The sequence below is a fragment of the Aquila chrysaetos genome, chromosome 15 (assembly GCF_900496995.4).
Source record: "Aquila chrysaetos chrysaetos chromosome 15, bAquChr1.4, whole genome shotgun sequence".
NCBI classification, from domain to species: Eukaryota; Metazoa; Chordata; class Aves; order Accipitriformes; family Accipitridae; genus Aquila; species Aquila chrysaetos.
In genome coordinates, this window is record NC_044018.1 from 2,316,826 (window position 1) to 2,332,091 (window position 15,266).

The window sequence follows — 15,266 nt, forward strand, 5'->3', positions numbered from 1 at the left end:
TTCACGCCTGAGAAATCTGGTGTTTTTAGAGGCCCATTGAAATGTAAAAACTTTAGAAGAGAGAGAAATGTTTCAAGTTCCTGAATCAAATACTCTTCCCATTCCCTCTAACCTGTTTTTACCAGATTAGTTGCTTGTATTAAAGTGGAAAAGTTTCCCAAAAATTCACTTTTATCTTTCTCAAGAGTTACATTTTCTGTCTGATAACGCAATGCCCTTGTTTCTGCAGCTTGGGATGCAGTGTATGTGGTCAAGATCAAAACCTGGTCTTGTCTGGGGAGGCACCACGCTTGAACCATCTCAGGGGGACAGAGAGATGGGAGGAAGGTTCCCATCGTTTCCATCCCGGATCGCTGCCTGCAGGTCCCCACGCGCTTCCTTGGTGTAGTCGCCCAGGGGAAAGTGCAGGGATTTACAAAAGCCACTGAACAGTTGTCTGATGACAATTAGCTGCATCCTAAAAGTGCTGTAGATTGGGATAGTTTCTTTGAAAACAAGGCATCAAAGGCAATAGCTTTAAGTTGCTTCTTACTTTTGCTGGAATTAATGTGATGAATTGTATGTGCTTATCAAGGCTTGGAGGCATCCGGCTCCTTTGTAGCATCCTTCTCTTTAGGGAGGAGTTTTAATGCCGGTGCACTGATCTCTCTATCCTCTGGGGTCCCCAATTTCAGACGTTTGAGGTAGGATCCGCTTCACTTTCTCAATTGACAGTAGTTGCATCATGTTATTGTTCAGCAAGTTACAGGAAAACAAGAGAATCAATAAATTTGCTGGGTTTTTCCTTGGGATATATTGATTTACAGGCTGCTTAAATCTTAAATAGTCCCAGATGAAAGGCAGGAGTACACCTATTTTCGGTGAAATGCAAAAGCTGAACGCTGATGCTTCCAGACCTGCGAAGCTTCAGACTTGATGGAGTAACTGGAAACATGCCCGTTGCAGAACTTGTGCCGAGTTTTGCTTCCTGTCCAGATGTTTACAACGCAAGAACATGGACCTGACTCCAAAGCTCAGGTGAAGAACAGCCCCGACTTTGTTGGGTCATTGGACCTCTGAGCTAAACATCACATCTTTACCTCTCCCTCAATTTTGAATAGCAGCCAAAGCTCAGGTCTGGCCCTGGATTCTCTTTCATCTTTTGCACAGTCCCCTTGGAAATGAATCGACACAAAAAAGTACAGTTGCGCAGGGGCTCGCTCTGGCAGCAGCTTTAGAAGTGGCTTGACCACAAAATGCAGGACAGTGCTATGGGAAAACCTCCGCGCTGCCATTTTCAGCTTTGGGGAGCAAAAATGAGTTGATGTTCGTAGACATGGTACCTGAATCTTTCCTGAGAAGCTGAGATGACCCACGGTGAGTAGGAGTCTGATAAATTCAAAGTGGTACCTGCTTCCCAGCGTATCAGTGAGACAGAGAGGGGTTTCTGCTGCTGCTCTTTTGTCCTTTATCCATCCATACATCTTCAACTAGCAAGGCAGGACCTTGCCTGGAAAGCATATCAATTTACTATGGACTCAATCCAGTGTCCCCTAATCCTAATGAGTAGGACACCCAAAGACTTCAATGAGATCAGGCTTTCTGAGGAAATACCGTCGTAACAGCAGAGACACAGCGTGGTACATGCTCTTTAGCAGAAGGCTAAATTATGTATTGGGGCTGGTTTTAGTAAGTTTGCAAACTTCCTAGAAGGTGGGATCTGCAACGGGAGGTAAAATTTGGTGGTCACAGGACTTCATCAGGAGAAAGGTGCTGCTTTCAGAAACCCATCTTACATTGTTGTTGAGCTGGAGAGAGTGATGACCAGTTCACAACTGGTCCAGACTGGAATTTACTGGAGGGGTTCTTGCCTGTGTCAGAAACCATGAAAGCTACTCTCAGGTGGTTTTTGCAAATGCTGCTGATCCTGAAGTCTTCATGAAGCAGCTAGAGCTGGTGTGCAGGGTGGGTTGCCGATGTTCTGACTGGGAAAGGAGCTGGCCAGGTGTGGGAGGCAGAAAATTTCCTAAGGCATTTAACCCCTCACATAATAAAATCAGATCCTGTAAATGCAACGATGCACTGGGTGTTTAATTAGAAAAGGGTTGGAATTTGGGCCTTATGGCTCTTAATTAAGAAGGTGAAATGCCTCTGTCCCACTGGAGGCATTCAGCAGCCCCCACCAAGGTCTGCTTTGCTGCCCTGTGCGATGTTCTTGGTTTTGTCGTTGTATCGGTTTGCCAAAGTGCTGTTCCAGTCCAAAAAGCAACTCTGAGTGGGGCCCAGCTGCCCCATCTTGAGCCACAGCCCCCGTTTCTGAGCCAGCAGACCTGGTCCTCCTGGTGCAGCTGCAAGAGCACTTGGGTTTGCTAAAGCCATTTGCTGATAACAGCCATGGCAACGCAGGAGGAATTTTAAATTCTCCTTGTCAACAATTTGGGGACCACTCTTGGCTCCTCTCCTTTCCTGGTTGATGCATCCAGAGGATGCCCACAGCCTGTTGGGTTTGGTGATGCTTCTGTGGAGGTGGTTTTCTCGAAGCCTGTGCTGGCCTCCTTGTGTCCAGGTCTTCCTTGGCCTCCTGGGTCAGTGTCTTAGGGCTGTACCATTCCAAACCTCCTGTTTTTTTGATTCCCGTTTTACCAGCTGCCTCCCCTGAATCAGTGTGTGGAGTTGCCTCCTCTCCCGCTTCCCTCCTCATCGCCCATTCCCACTGTGATTCCTGCAACTGCTCTTTTCCAGCAGTTCCCAGATAGAGAAGCTATCCCTGGGAGCATCTGCTGGCTCATGCTAACTCTGAAAGTAAATACAAACGCCGTGCTGATTTTTGTCATGCTTTTCCACCCTGGGAGGGAGAGGGGGAAGAAATTCCTGCACCGGCATTGTCTGTCTCTGCTTTTGCCTTCTCCTATGGCTACTAATTGCATCGCAGCCCTCCTGGGGTGGGAGTGCTGCCGGCTCGGCTCTGGCCCTGCTCCACCACGGCTTAGAGCTGCATAATTTGTTCACCTCCCTGCAATAAATTGTTCATGCTTTTGATAGATCTTCAGTGAAATATTTTAATGCGTTCTTGTCGAATGTTCCTTCCCCCCACCCCCAGCAGCTATTGACAGATGAAAGCACTAACACTGGCTTTACATGGGAATTTAATCATACCAGCTGTCATGCAGATCCCCAATACAAATATTTTCCACTGTTAATGGTTTCAGTGTGGCCTTTTTTTGTGTGATCAAATGTAATCTTATTTAATGGAGTTTTATTGCTGTGACGCCTTATTCTTTTCACCAGGCTGGACTTTATTTTTAAATCAAAAGAGATTGTTCAGAAGAGAGCCAGAGAAATGACTGGAGGGATTGAATGGGACGGGAAGCCCAGGATGAACTGAGTGACTATATATCAGCCAGGGCAGGCAAAACATGTAAGAGCAAGGGAGAGTACAGGTCCAGCATGGAAGGGGCAGTCAAGAAGAGGGAGAAATTCAGTGTGATTTTACATGTGTGTGGCTGGGGATAAGGGAAATTGCACAGGCCGGGAGGTTGGAAGAGTTTTAAGAGAGGGAGGCATTGCAAACAAGTTGTGTCCAAGGCAGAAATCATGAGTAGTTGCAGAAACAATTCAGTTTAGATCAGCACTGGAGAAATGCTGCTAGGGCTACTTCTTCAGGGGCCATAGGAGAGACCAGCTGCGGCTGCCGTGTTTCCCTCTCTTCATTATTGCAGAGCTGCCCTCCTGCGTGCGAGAGGGCAGGTGACCACAAGCACAGCCATTACACCTGGTACCTGGCATCGTGGGGCTTGGGTTCGGCTTCGGCAGTCCTACGAGACGGGCAGGAGGCAGCAGGTAGAAAGGCTGGAAGCTGGAGCTGACTGAGCTGGTGCTGGACTGAGCAGATGCTTTTTGCTTAGACAGCATTTCCCCATCGCAGGGGCTCTGAAGCAGGGTGAAAATGCTGGAGCACGCAGCTGGAGTGCGCAGCCCCAGCCCCTAAATCTCTTCTCTGGGCATGTACAGCCACCGTAACTGTTGTGTGTTCATCTCTTAGGTTGTCCGCACAGAGAAGAACAGCCTGAACAACCGGTTCCTGCCGTGGGATGAGATCGAGACGGAGGCCATCCTGTCCATTGATGATGATGCTCACCTTCGCCACGATGAGATCATGTTTGGGTTCCGGTGAGTAGCCTCCACGCACATAGGCTTTAGACCCAAACTGATGTTTTCTGCATGCAGGGTCTGCCCAGGTGTAGCATGGCCTCATGGCTAAAGCTGGGGCCAGAATTAGGGCTAGCACATCCTTTCCTTTGGCTTTCCAACTCAATTTCTTGGAGGGGTAATACGCGGTAATGAACTGTTTAATGAGTCCAGGCAGGTGGGCTGATTTCAGGTTGTCCAGGCAACCCTGATTCTCGCGCTTCCTAACCTTGACTCTTCAGCTTTTGTTGTGCTGACAGTGTTCCCTTCATGGTTTTGGGAGTGTGTGGCTTCCTAGGGTGGAAGGAAACTGGAAAACAAATCCAGGAGGCTGTTGCACTCTATCCTTCATGTGCCGTTGGCAAGGCCAGGACGTTCGCAGCCGCTGCAGGACATGATGCTTGTGTGCTCGCAGTGGACTGCCATCCTCTTTGCTCTGTGTGACATTGGGATGTGACAGCTATTTTGGTGGTTTTTTTCTGCAGAGCATGGAGAAGACAGATGTTACACAGAAAAGGCTGGTGCTGGTTGCTCTCATTCCCACCCCCTTTTTGCTTCAGTATCTATGTTTTCCCTTGACTTTGCCCTGGCAAAAAGTTTCCCAATTATGGGGCCAAGGGAGAAAGCAGTTATGTGGGCTTCTGCCGTGGGAGGTTTCTGCAGGCTGCTCCTGCAGCTCGTACAGCGAAACCTCGCCGGCTGCCAAAGAGGTGCTGGGGAGTGAGGATGGCACGAGGAGAGAGCGCTGGCGCTCGTTTGGCTGCGGCTCATCAGCCCGCCAGCCCAGGAGCGGGGGCTGTGATTGCTAATCCGAGAGTACCCAGCAGCTGGCTGGGGGGTGGGAGACAGGGACCAGCTCTCCACTCTCACCAAAACGTGTTGGCTCATGTTTGGGAGGAAGATTAAAAGGCACAAAATGCCTGGAAACCCAACAAGCTCTCTCTGAGAGATGACAAATGAGGTGTTAAAGTGATTAAAGCAGGGGAGTAGGCGTCAGGACTCCTGACTTTCCCTTCCATGCCCTGTTTCAGGCTCTTTATCTGAACTTGGCTGTTTTCTCCCCCTCTTTGGTCTCCGTTTTCCTTTGCTCATCTACAGTGCCTGGCTGAGGCTTTACCAGTTAGCCCTGGAGAGCATCAAATGAAAATTATAAGTGCCGCATATTATTCTCACTCATACCCCTGCTTACAAACACCTTGTTCCCGCAAAGTCTCCCTGTGTTAATGCATTCTGCCAGGGAAGAGACAGTGTCTCAGCGATTGAGTGAACCTCTGCCCATAACAACTGTGTTTAGTCGAAACTTTGCTTCAGGCTGTAATTCTTGGGGCAAGAGCCTCTTCTTGCTCTGTTTGCTGCTCAGGAGAGGGCTGGAGGCAGGCACCCCGAGCAAACCTTTCTGAGGAGCACGCCCAAAACAATTCTCTGGAGAAATCCTTATTTTTCTGGCTGAGCTGGGAAGGAAAAAGTGTCATGTTCATAGGAAAGCGAGGCGTGGGAGAAGTGAAAGGGAATGAGTAGTTTCAACTCTGGCTTTTCAAAACAATCACGCTGGATTGACAGAAACCGCAGCAAGTAAGTGCTTGCTGGGAGGATGGTGCCAGGGAAGCTGCTGGCGGTGTTAATTACTCAGTTTTCATTACCAGGTTATATCAGAGTTTCATTAATTTGAGTAGAGGATATAACAATAAACACATCTTTGCTCCTGTCTGTGTCAGTAAGTGTAATGAGAGCTCGGGGCTCTCGGAAACTCAGTCTCTTCAGCAGCCTGGCATTGCCCTGCAGCCATTGCTTCTGTAGCTCTCCATGGGAACAGGGGTTGTGGGAGGAACTCGCATCCACATGATGGAAAAAAGCAAAAAGGCCATTTTCTGCCCTATTTTGTGCCTGTGAAGAAGGGAAAACCCTTCTGTGTCCAACAGGCTGCCGCCTGGGACTTGTTTCTTGTAGTCTGGAGTCACTTAGACAGGGAGATGGGATCAGATGATCCAAAGGAAGCTGGCACCCCTGTCAGTGGAAGCTGGCTGTGTTTCCCAGGTTAGGCATTAGGCACTGACTTTGTTCTTAATTAGTCCTGTCAGTGTTGCAGCTATCCTGTGGGATTTCTCTCGAGGAGAGTGAGCTTCAGAGGAGAGCAGAATATTAAGCAAGTCCACGCTTTCACATGCAAACCTCATGATTTAATTCCCTATGGCTCAACAGCGAGCGTGCGTTAGGGTGAAGGATGTGCTTACGGCCCCAGAGGTTTTTTCCATATGGACAGAGCCTGGGAAGCTGCCGGGTGCTGGTTTGGGATGGGAAGCTGGCAGTTTGGCACTCCAGATCCTCCATCTGGAGGCACCAGGGTCTTCAGCATCTCAGCAGCTTTCCTAAAGGGAGCTTGATGTTACCTCAACTTTACAGAGGAAGAAACTGAGCTTGTGGGAGATGGAAAGTCCCAGGGATTTGGGGGAAGAGGCCAGGAGATGCCGGGTTGCTCCCAGGCCAAGCCTTGGCTGATCTGGACTTTCCGTAGAAGGGAAATAAGAGAGAAGCAGCGCTGGCGTATGTGTTGTGCAGTGATGCCCCTGCACGGGCTGCGGAAAGCTGGTGGCAAATCGAAGAGTTTCCCATCTCGCTGGCTTTCACTGTCTCTTTCTCTGCCTTTCCATCCGAGGTCTTATGTTTTCCATTCTCTGTGTAATTCAGAAACTAATTTGGGGCCACTGGGCTTTTTTGTTAGTTTTCTTTTAAACCTACAGAACAGCCCTTAGAAGTTAGAAAATCCCAAATTTATGAGGTAGTAGCACTTTCCCTGTGAAAAAGCAACTTGAACGTGCCTCTAGGAGAGGGCCAAGGTGAGCAGCTCAGCTTTGTACCAAGCAACGTTGGTCTGTGCTCACAGCCTGTGTTTGGGAGAGCTGACTAAGGTGTGCTTCAGTTCACATCTAACAGCTCTTAACCTTTAACAAGAGAAGGTCAACAAATTCTGCCTGTCCATTAAAGGCAAGATTTCTGCATTCACCCCTTTCCTGCACTACAATAGAAAAGAAATCAGAGTTATCTCAGGGTGAGACCTTGTTCACGGGTCACTCAGGCAGCTGTGACAGCCAGTCGGTCCCTCCTACCGACAGTGGAGCTTCGGTGCTGTGGAGGTGGGTGAGTTTGCACTGCACAGCCTACGTAAAAAGACGTCTCTTGCATGTTGAAATTTTCTTTATTTTTATTTTAAAAAAATTAAATGGACTTTAAAGCAAGGTAATTGCATGCTTAAACTATGTTAATCCTTTTTGCCCTAACTACAGTGTATGTTGGCCGTTCTTTGGACGAGCAGTTGCCAAACTTTTTTATGTATAGGCATCTCTTATCACTTGCAGCCCCACCTTGGGATCTGGTCCGTTGGCATCGAGGGCATAGTCCTATGTGTAGTGGTTCTCAGCCAGAGCTGTGCTCATCTCCAGACAGGGTCCCCGGGTTTGTGTCTCACTGAAAGGCTTTGTGTTTGCAGTGTGTGGAGAGAGGCAAGGGACCGCATCGTTGGCTTCCCAGGGCGCTACCACGCGTGGGACATCCCCCATCAGTCCTGGCTCTACAACTCTAACTACTCTTGCGAGCTCTCTATGGTGCTCACTGGTGCTGCCTTCTTCCATAAGGTGAGATTTCGTCACCACAAAGCCCTGAGCTTTCCCTTCCTTCTCAGAGCAACCAGAGTCTGTATGTTTGTGGGGTTGGGTTTTTTTTTGGGGGGGGGGGGGGGGGGGGGGGGGGTTGTTGTTGTTGGCTGTTGGTTTTTTTTTTCTAAAAAGAACACATTTTGGGGCTCACCACTCCTTTTCCCTCCCTTTTTCCAAACTGAAACACAGCCAGCAACTGGTCTGTGTCCCAGCACGCGGTCTCCTCGAGGAGCTGCCTATGTTTGTGCCATGTGAGAAGCACCACGGCACTGAAGCAGGTGGATGGAGAGTGGGGCTGAGCATGTTTCAGCGATGCTCTCAGTCACGGTGAGGGTGAGGCGGGCCATGGGATTTCCTGCCATGTGTCTTTACTGCAGCATCTTTAACAGACTCAAAAGTGTTGCAATTTGCAGGGAAGTCATGGGTTTCTGCAGCTGTGTGGTGGCACAGGCTGGCTGGTAGGTGTGGGAGGTGGCTGGTTTCTTTATGTTGGAAGGGAGCAGTGCCAAAAGTGGCTCCGTGATGTGTGCCTCTCTGTATGGGAGAGACAACAGTGGGCAAACAGGCCTTGAGAAAAGGGTGGGCTGTTTTCCCAAGGGGACAGTCCTGAGCTGTCATACCGTGGTGGGAAGGTAATCCACCAGCTACTGCTGCCGTGCTGACTCTGCAGCAGCAAAGACAGCAAGATCTGAGGGGGCTGAAACCATTATTTCTCAACTTCTGAAGTTACAGGAGCCTTGGGACTTGGTCAGGGTGGTGGCTGTGGGGTAGATTTGCTGCTACTGTGGCTACAGCAGATCTCCTGGATGCAGCATTAACTCCATTATGGGGAGTCTCTCCACTGGCGTCCTTGAGCTCTGAGTCACACATGTCCCAGCAAGTCGTCTTGATACTCACCTGTGGTGCCACGACTGCTCCAGGCCTGGTGCAGATGGCACCAGCTATGGTGGGCACTTGCTGCTTGGGACCACCTTAAGCAACGTTGTGCCTTTTTATCCTTTCTAGTACTACGCCTACCTGTACTCCTACGTGATGCCACAAGCCATCCGCGACATGGTGGATGAGTACATCAACTGCGAGGACATCGCCATGAATTTCCTGGTCTCTCACCTGACAAGAAAACCTCCCATAAAGGTAAAGCACCGGGTGGATGCTTGTACTGGTCTTTGTATTTCTGGAGAAACAGTGGTTTGGTTGATGTCTCTGAAAGGCAAGAAGCATGTTAGGAGGCTGCTCTGGGGGAAATCCAGTTCCCTTTATCTCACCACAGAAGCTGTGCCATGCAGTATGTGCTGCCCTTGCCAAAATCGGGCTGCACTGCGTCTCTGAAGTGCTGCGTTGCAAGCGTGACACGCTCAAGGCTGTCAGCATGGCCTCTGGCCTCGAGGAGATGTAGTGTGTGTTCAAAAAGGTGTGAAAACTCACTGTAACCCCTTAGAAGCAGCCAAATCCCTGCCATGGCAAGCGGATGAGTTGGGGTTTGACTTACACTGCAGCTCAGACCGGAGGGTTTCCTGGCTCAGCAAAGGCCCTTCTGAGTCTTCCTTCCCAAAAAGGAAAAATTTCTGTCTTTCCATAACATAAAGTACAAGTAGGAATGATTTTCTTGCTGACTTCCTGTAGCTTTCCAGAGACATTTAGACTTATCTGCGTGTGGAGGGCTGTTGGTCTAAACACTGCAGCCTAGCTGAAATATTCCTGCCCAGTGATAACAAATGTATGTCACAATTTTGAGCATGAATTTTGGATGCAGATCGTTCTGCTCTTTATTGCTGCTGGCAAACTGGTCTTTACAGCCCTGCATATGTCTCACTGTCGCAGGCCAGCTGCCTTAGAGATGGGTCTTGGCCGTAAATACGACGGGTGGGTTTTTCTGTGTGGTGTTCTTCCCATCTGGAGCTACTATGAAGTGGAGGTTGTAGAGTTCGGTGCAGCTGAGAGGAGAATCAGACCAAAACCAAAGGGTACTGCAATGGGATGTCTGATGTCTGATTCAACATGGACGGGAAGCCCTTTAATCAGTGGGTGGCCCCTCAGCACCTCCTGAAAACAGGAGCCCCCTCCAAAGATTTTCCTCTGGGTGCCTAAAACAAGAGACACCCCAAATTGCTAATTCTTCTGTAGCATCTGTGGCCAGTGGGTCGAGGGAGGGGATTCTGCCCCTCAGCTCCGATCGGGTGAGACCCCACCTGGAGTCCTGCGTCCAGCTCTGGGGTCCTCAGCACAGGAAAGACATGGACCTGTTGGAGCAGGTCCAGAGGAGGTCACAGAAATGATCCGAGGGCTGGAACACCTCTGCTGTGAGGACAGGCTGAGAGAGTTGGGGTTGTTCAGCCTGGAAAAGAGAAGGCTCCAGGGAGACCTTATTGCGGCCTTTCAGTACCTAAAGGGGGCTTATTAGAAAGATGGGGACAGAGTTTTTAGCAGGGCCTGTAGAGATAGGACAAGGGGTAATGGCTTTAAACTAAAAGAGGGGAGATTCAGACTGGATATAAGGAAGAAATTGTTTACGCTGAGGGTGGTGAGACACTGGCCCAGGCTGCCCAGAGGGGTTGTGGATGCCCCATCCCTGGAACCATTCAAGGTCAGGTTGGACGGGGCTCTGAGCAACCTGATCTGGTTGAAGATGTCCCTGCCCATGGCAGGGGGGTTGGACTAGATGACCTTTAAGGTCCTTTCCAACCCAAACCATACTGTGATTCAATGATTCTATCTGTAGTCTGTGAAAGGAAAGGAGTTGGTTTCTCAAGGTCTTTTTTTTCCTGAAACAACTTCTCAAACATAAAACCAGAAAAAAGTAACTAAGCATTAGTAGATCATCATGTCCCCCTTTAAGTCTCTGCTCTGACAGAGCTGGTGTGGACCATGTTCTTCCTTGCCTGGACACCCTCCAAGGGACACACGGCAGCCAGGGAGAGCACGGCCAAATCTGTGCCCAGCCTGCAGCATGTCACGCAGGACGTCAAGCCAAGTCCCCCACGCAGTGCCTTGGGCGCAGGCAGGGTGTTCCCCCTGGCTGCGGCGTGTTGCGGGCAACGTGTCAGCGACCATCTTTGTCCCTCTCATTCCAGGTGACCTCCCGCTGGACTTTCCGCTGCCCCGGGTGCCCCCAGGCGCTTTCGCACGATGACTCTCACTTCCACGAGAGACACAAGTGCATCAACTTCTTCGTCAAGGTGTACGGGTACATGCCGCTCCTGTACACCCAGTTCCGCGTGGACTCGGTCCTCTTCAAGACCCGCCTGCCCCACGACAAGACAAAATGCTTCAAGTTCATCTAGAAGCGGGCGGCAGCCGGGCACCCTCGGCTCTCCGAACTTCAGCCGGAGGCGGGTGAGGGCAGAGGGTGGCTTTCTTGATGGGGCTGTGAGTGCAAAACACCTTTTGCTATTGACTCTGGCCTCCCTCCCGCAGAGCAAAAGGGACGTCCTGGATTTGGACGGGCACGTTTCCCCCTCCCTTCCCGCTCTCCCCACAGCGACTCGACTGAGCGACAGGGAACAGGATCTCACGGCTTCTGTAAAGACACTGCCTAGGATCGTACACTGAGGAATGGCATGTTGGCTAGTAGCTCTGCCCCTTTGCTAGCCAAGGGCAGCCATTCTTTTTAATTATAATTATTGTTATTTAAAATGAAAGTGTTTTAGATTTGCCGCGTGAGGCTTTTTTTTTTTTTTCCTTTTCTATTCTTTTTTCCCCCACTACCCACCCTGTTTTCTCCTCTGGACCCGTCTGCCCGCTCGAGGGGGACCATAGCAAGGCAAGGTTGGAGGTGTTTGACTGCAGAGAGGTTATTCCCAGTATCAAGGCAGCTCCGCTCACCACTGTTGTCCCCATCCTTTCTCCCGTGGGGCAGCCCTTCTCCTCCCCTCCCACATACCGTGTCCTGGCTCGTCTTGCCCTGTGGCTACTACTGAGGACTTTCAGGTGTCGGCTGATGACGAGCTCTTTGCTCTGCTCTGCTCACCACCCCGAGCCCTGCCCTTGGAGAGGGGCGAGCAGGGAAGAGGTTGGCCCCGGAGGGTCTTTCCCCAGCTCCCAGCACCGCACTGGGTCCCGTGTCACAGCCCTGGGGGAGTTTGGTTGCCGCGGTCTCGTTCTCGGTGTCCTTTTTCCAGCCCACGCGGCACACCGCAGGTGCTGCTAAACCTCTGAAGACAGGGAGCGCGTTTGGGGCTTGGGAGCGATCCATCTGCAGCACAGCAGGGGCTGGCAACGCCCCAGGCTCGTGCGTTCGAGCGGGCTGCCTTGGCCTGCGGTTTTCTACAGCCGCTGCAGCACCAAAGGCAGCTGCAAGAGCCCTGGAGATCTGCTCCAGCAGCACCCCAAGATCGGCTGCGCGAGCCTTTGCTGATAAAATAAACCTCTTCCCCAGAAGCATCCAAGCGTGGACGCAGTCTGCTGAGAGCCAGCGCTTCGCGGTGCCTGGTCGCTGCAGGGGGAGCAGGCAGTAGTTCAGCTTTCAGTGCCGGTGCGATGGGAGTCGGGATATCGGGGCCTTCTCTTGAGATCGCTTCGCATTTTTGCAGAGTGGCGGAAGGAGAAGACACTGAACCCTTAATCTGTATGCAGCTAAGCAGAGCCGAAGCAAAGTGCCAGCCCAGCCTGCCTGTGCCGGAGCTGGGGCTGCACCGTGGGCTGGAGTCCCTGCTCTGCCCCGTCCCCCATCCCAGGACAAAACGTGCCCACGTCAGGTTTGCCCGTGGGCCTCAGCATAACTGCCTTAAACCCCCATCCCGTCCACACTCATGCCCTGGCCTCGGGCTGCGTTCGAAGGTTAATCCAGCCAAGACCTTTCCTTTGCGTGAACTGGGAGACGCTGCTGGGATCGCCTTCACGGGGCTGTTTTCGGAGTCGATGTCTTCCACCAAAGTGAAACGCTGTCACGTGTGATCGCCCGACCTCTGCGCTCAACTTGCTGCTCTGTTCTCCTTCGATCCCGGCCTGTAAGAAGAGGGAAGGACACAGGTTGCCCTCTCCTGTGTGATGTTCTCCCTCAGTGTGTCCCAGATGTTTAAGAGCAGCCTGGAGAAGCTCTTGCTGGGTAGATGGCGATTCACTTCAATGTCCACGGTTTTCCTGGCCTGACTTCCACTGTGGCAGGTTGCAGCTCAGCATCCCGGCACCCTGCAGCAGAAGGATGTTACCGCCTGGTTGTGTCCCAAAAGAGGAGCGGGGATGGTCCGTCAGCAGCTCCTGGGCTCACTTGTAAGGTCAGCCCTGTCCCCACTCCTCCCCTGCAGCCTGCACCACGTTTTGGGGTGTTACGTGGCCTCTCCAGCCGTGCTTCAGCCAGATTTTCATGTCAGCCCTGTGGGTGGGGGTCACCAACACTTGCTCCTTGGTAAGGCGAAGCAAAGGGGCAGCCCGTCCCCAGCAGAGCCGATGGCTCGTGCCTTCACCAGCACTACAGACCGCACCGAAATACGATCGAGGTGTCTTTTCCTCTCTGTATGTTTTTTTTTCCTTTCCACTCTCTTTTTGGTTTAACATCAGGTGCTTGAAGCGGAGCATGTGAAGGGTCAGTCTCTTGAGAAATGCAACTGGAGACTCCTGTGAGGCCCCAAAACACCTGGAAGGATGTTTTCTGCCCCTGCTCGGAGTGGAAACGTGGCATTCTTCAGCAACTGCACCAGCTTCAGCATCCCTGAGGGGCCTGACACTCCTCTGCTTTAATTCTCCCCTCGTTAATAGGTGGTTCGTTAGCAGCGATGCGGTTGCTCACGTACAGCACAGGTCCCTGGTGTCATCCAAGGGTGGAGGCAGGTCTGCCTTCCCCAGCCCTCTGCCCGCACGGCAGGAGTCAAAGGGGAGAAAGGACGGATGCCGGCAGCTGTGGATTGCACTTTATATAAACAGAGATACGCTTCTCGGCAACTTGTTTTGAAAAAAACCTTAAGGGGAGTTTCATTATTTTGGTGAGAGACGGTAATACAGGGAGCTTGGAAAATGGGGATGTGATGTGAAGTATTTGCATTGGGGTTTGCTGTCTCATTGCTTGGCTGCAGTCGGAGCTGGCAGCTGACCCAAGGTTGGGGGTTTCATCCTTTCCGTTGGTGCGTTTCAGTTCAAGACCAGTAGAAATGTAGAGATCAGTGGTGGAAATCCAAACTGTTCTTCTTCCCAGGCTCTTAACGTGCTCAACTCTTGCCTGAAGCGTTGTTTTTTTTGGAGGATTGCCAGTGCTGTGGTAGCCAGGGGTCGGGTTTGAAGTGTCATGGTTGTGCGGGGAGAGGCTGCGTGACGGGATCGCTGTGCGGGTCGTGGGATGGTTTCCTCCTTGCTGAGACCCCCCGAAGGGGGAGGATTTGGGGGGTGAAGGGGTAAACGGGTGCTGCGAGTCGCTGATGGCAGCTGCTTGGGGGGGACATGCTGGGCAGCAGCAGTGTTGGGAGGGACGGGGTGCCGTAAAGAAACTAAATGCCAGCGAGAGCATCGCCTTCCCCACCTCCAGGGCTGGTGCTGTCCCTCCCGGTCCTCTGCTGCTGTGTCTCTTTCCAAAATCTTCCCAAATAGCCCCCAAAACCCTTCCGGAGTACAGACCCGTGATTCACAACCCGACTTTCTGCTCCTGAAACATCCCCGGATCTGAGCTGTCCTCAGGCTTCCCTCCAGCATCAGGGAGGAGAGGGGCATTTCTGGAGAGCGGTCCAGCCCGTGCCACCGTCCCCAACATCCTCCCTCGCTACCTGTCGCTCTCCTGTGGTTTTCAGGGGGTCCCAGGGTAACTCCGAAGCTCAGGTTAGGTTGTACGATTCGTCCCAGCTCCAGCACAGAGCAGCCTGGGGCGCGTGATCTCCGCCACCCCAGCCTCGGGGAGACGGGAAGGTCTCTCGGTGGTTGCACCTTTCCCAAGGAAAAGGCCTTTTCCCCTTTCCAACATTTCTGCCGCTTCACCCAGCACCAGGGGTGGCAGGCGGCGGGTGCGGAGTGAGGTCTTTTTCACATTTGCTGTAAATAGCATCGTCTGCGGTGACGCGGACCCCCCCGTACCCCATTTGTGTCGCACAGCCCCTGCCCTCCCCTGCGCCGTGGTTGTGCTAACTGCTCTGTGAGCACCAGGTTTAAAAATAAAAAAAAAAAAAGGCAAAAACCGAGAGAAAAGAAACACTCCTTCAACACGAGCACAATGTTGAGTTTTTTTGTAAAAGGATCCAATAAATGGAGAGTTTAACTTGAGAGCGTCTCCGTGCCTGCTTTGTCGGGGGGCTGGGACCGGGACAGGCCTTAGAGCAGCAGTGCTGCTCCGTGGTGCTGGGGCTCCCCGAAAACAAGCCTCTCCCCAGGCTTGCATTTCCCGAGGGAGCAGGGGCAGGTGAGCTGGTCCGGAATAGCGGAAACCTCTCAGGGATGGCAGCGTCTGGTGCGAAACCCCATCGCATCCCTGGGTGAGGTCATGGCTGGGCCAAGAGACCCCCCCAGTCCAGCGCCGGGGGGGGGTCAGAGCCC

At 51.9% G+C, this 15,266-nt stretch overlaps 1 protein-coding gene across 13 annotated transcripts in view; it reads left to right on the forward strand.

Annotated features, from left to right (window-relative positions):
* EXTL3 (exostosin like glycosyltransferase 3) overlaps positions 1–14,996 on the forward strand; it is a 135,788-nt gene extending 120,792 nt beyond the window's left edge. For 10 of the 13 annotated variants that reach the window (XM_030036875.2, XM_030036879.2, XM_030036876.1 and 7 more), the window contains 4 exons: positions 4,022–4,149; positions 7,652–7,796; positions 8,823–8,951; positions 10,889–14,996. In XM_030036875.2, coding sequence (XP_029892735.1) covers positions 4,022–4,149; positions 7,652–7,796; positions 8,823–8,951; positions 10,889–11,098 — 612 coding nt within the window. In that variant the 3' untranslated portion in view covers positions 11,099–14,996. Of the gene's footprint in view, positions 1–4,021; positions 4,150–7,651; positions 7,797–8,822; positions 8,952–10,888 lie in introns of those variants that run through there. The other 3 variants (XR_003926639.1, XR_005934053.1, XR_005934051.1) reach the window with 3 other exon arrangements.
* Positions 14,997–15,266: the final 270 nt, after the last annotated feature.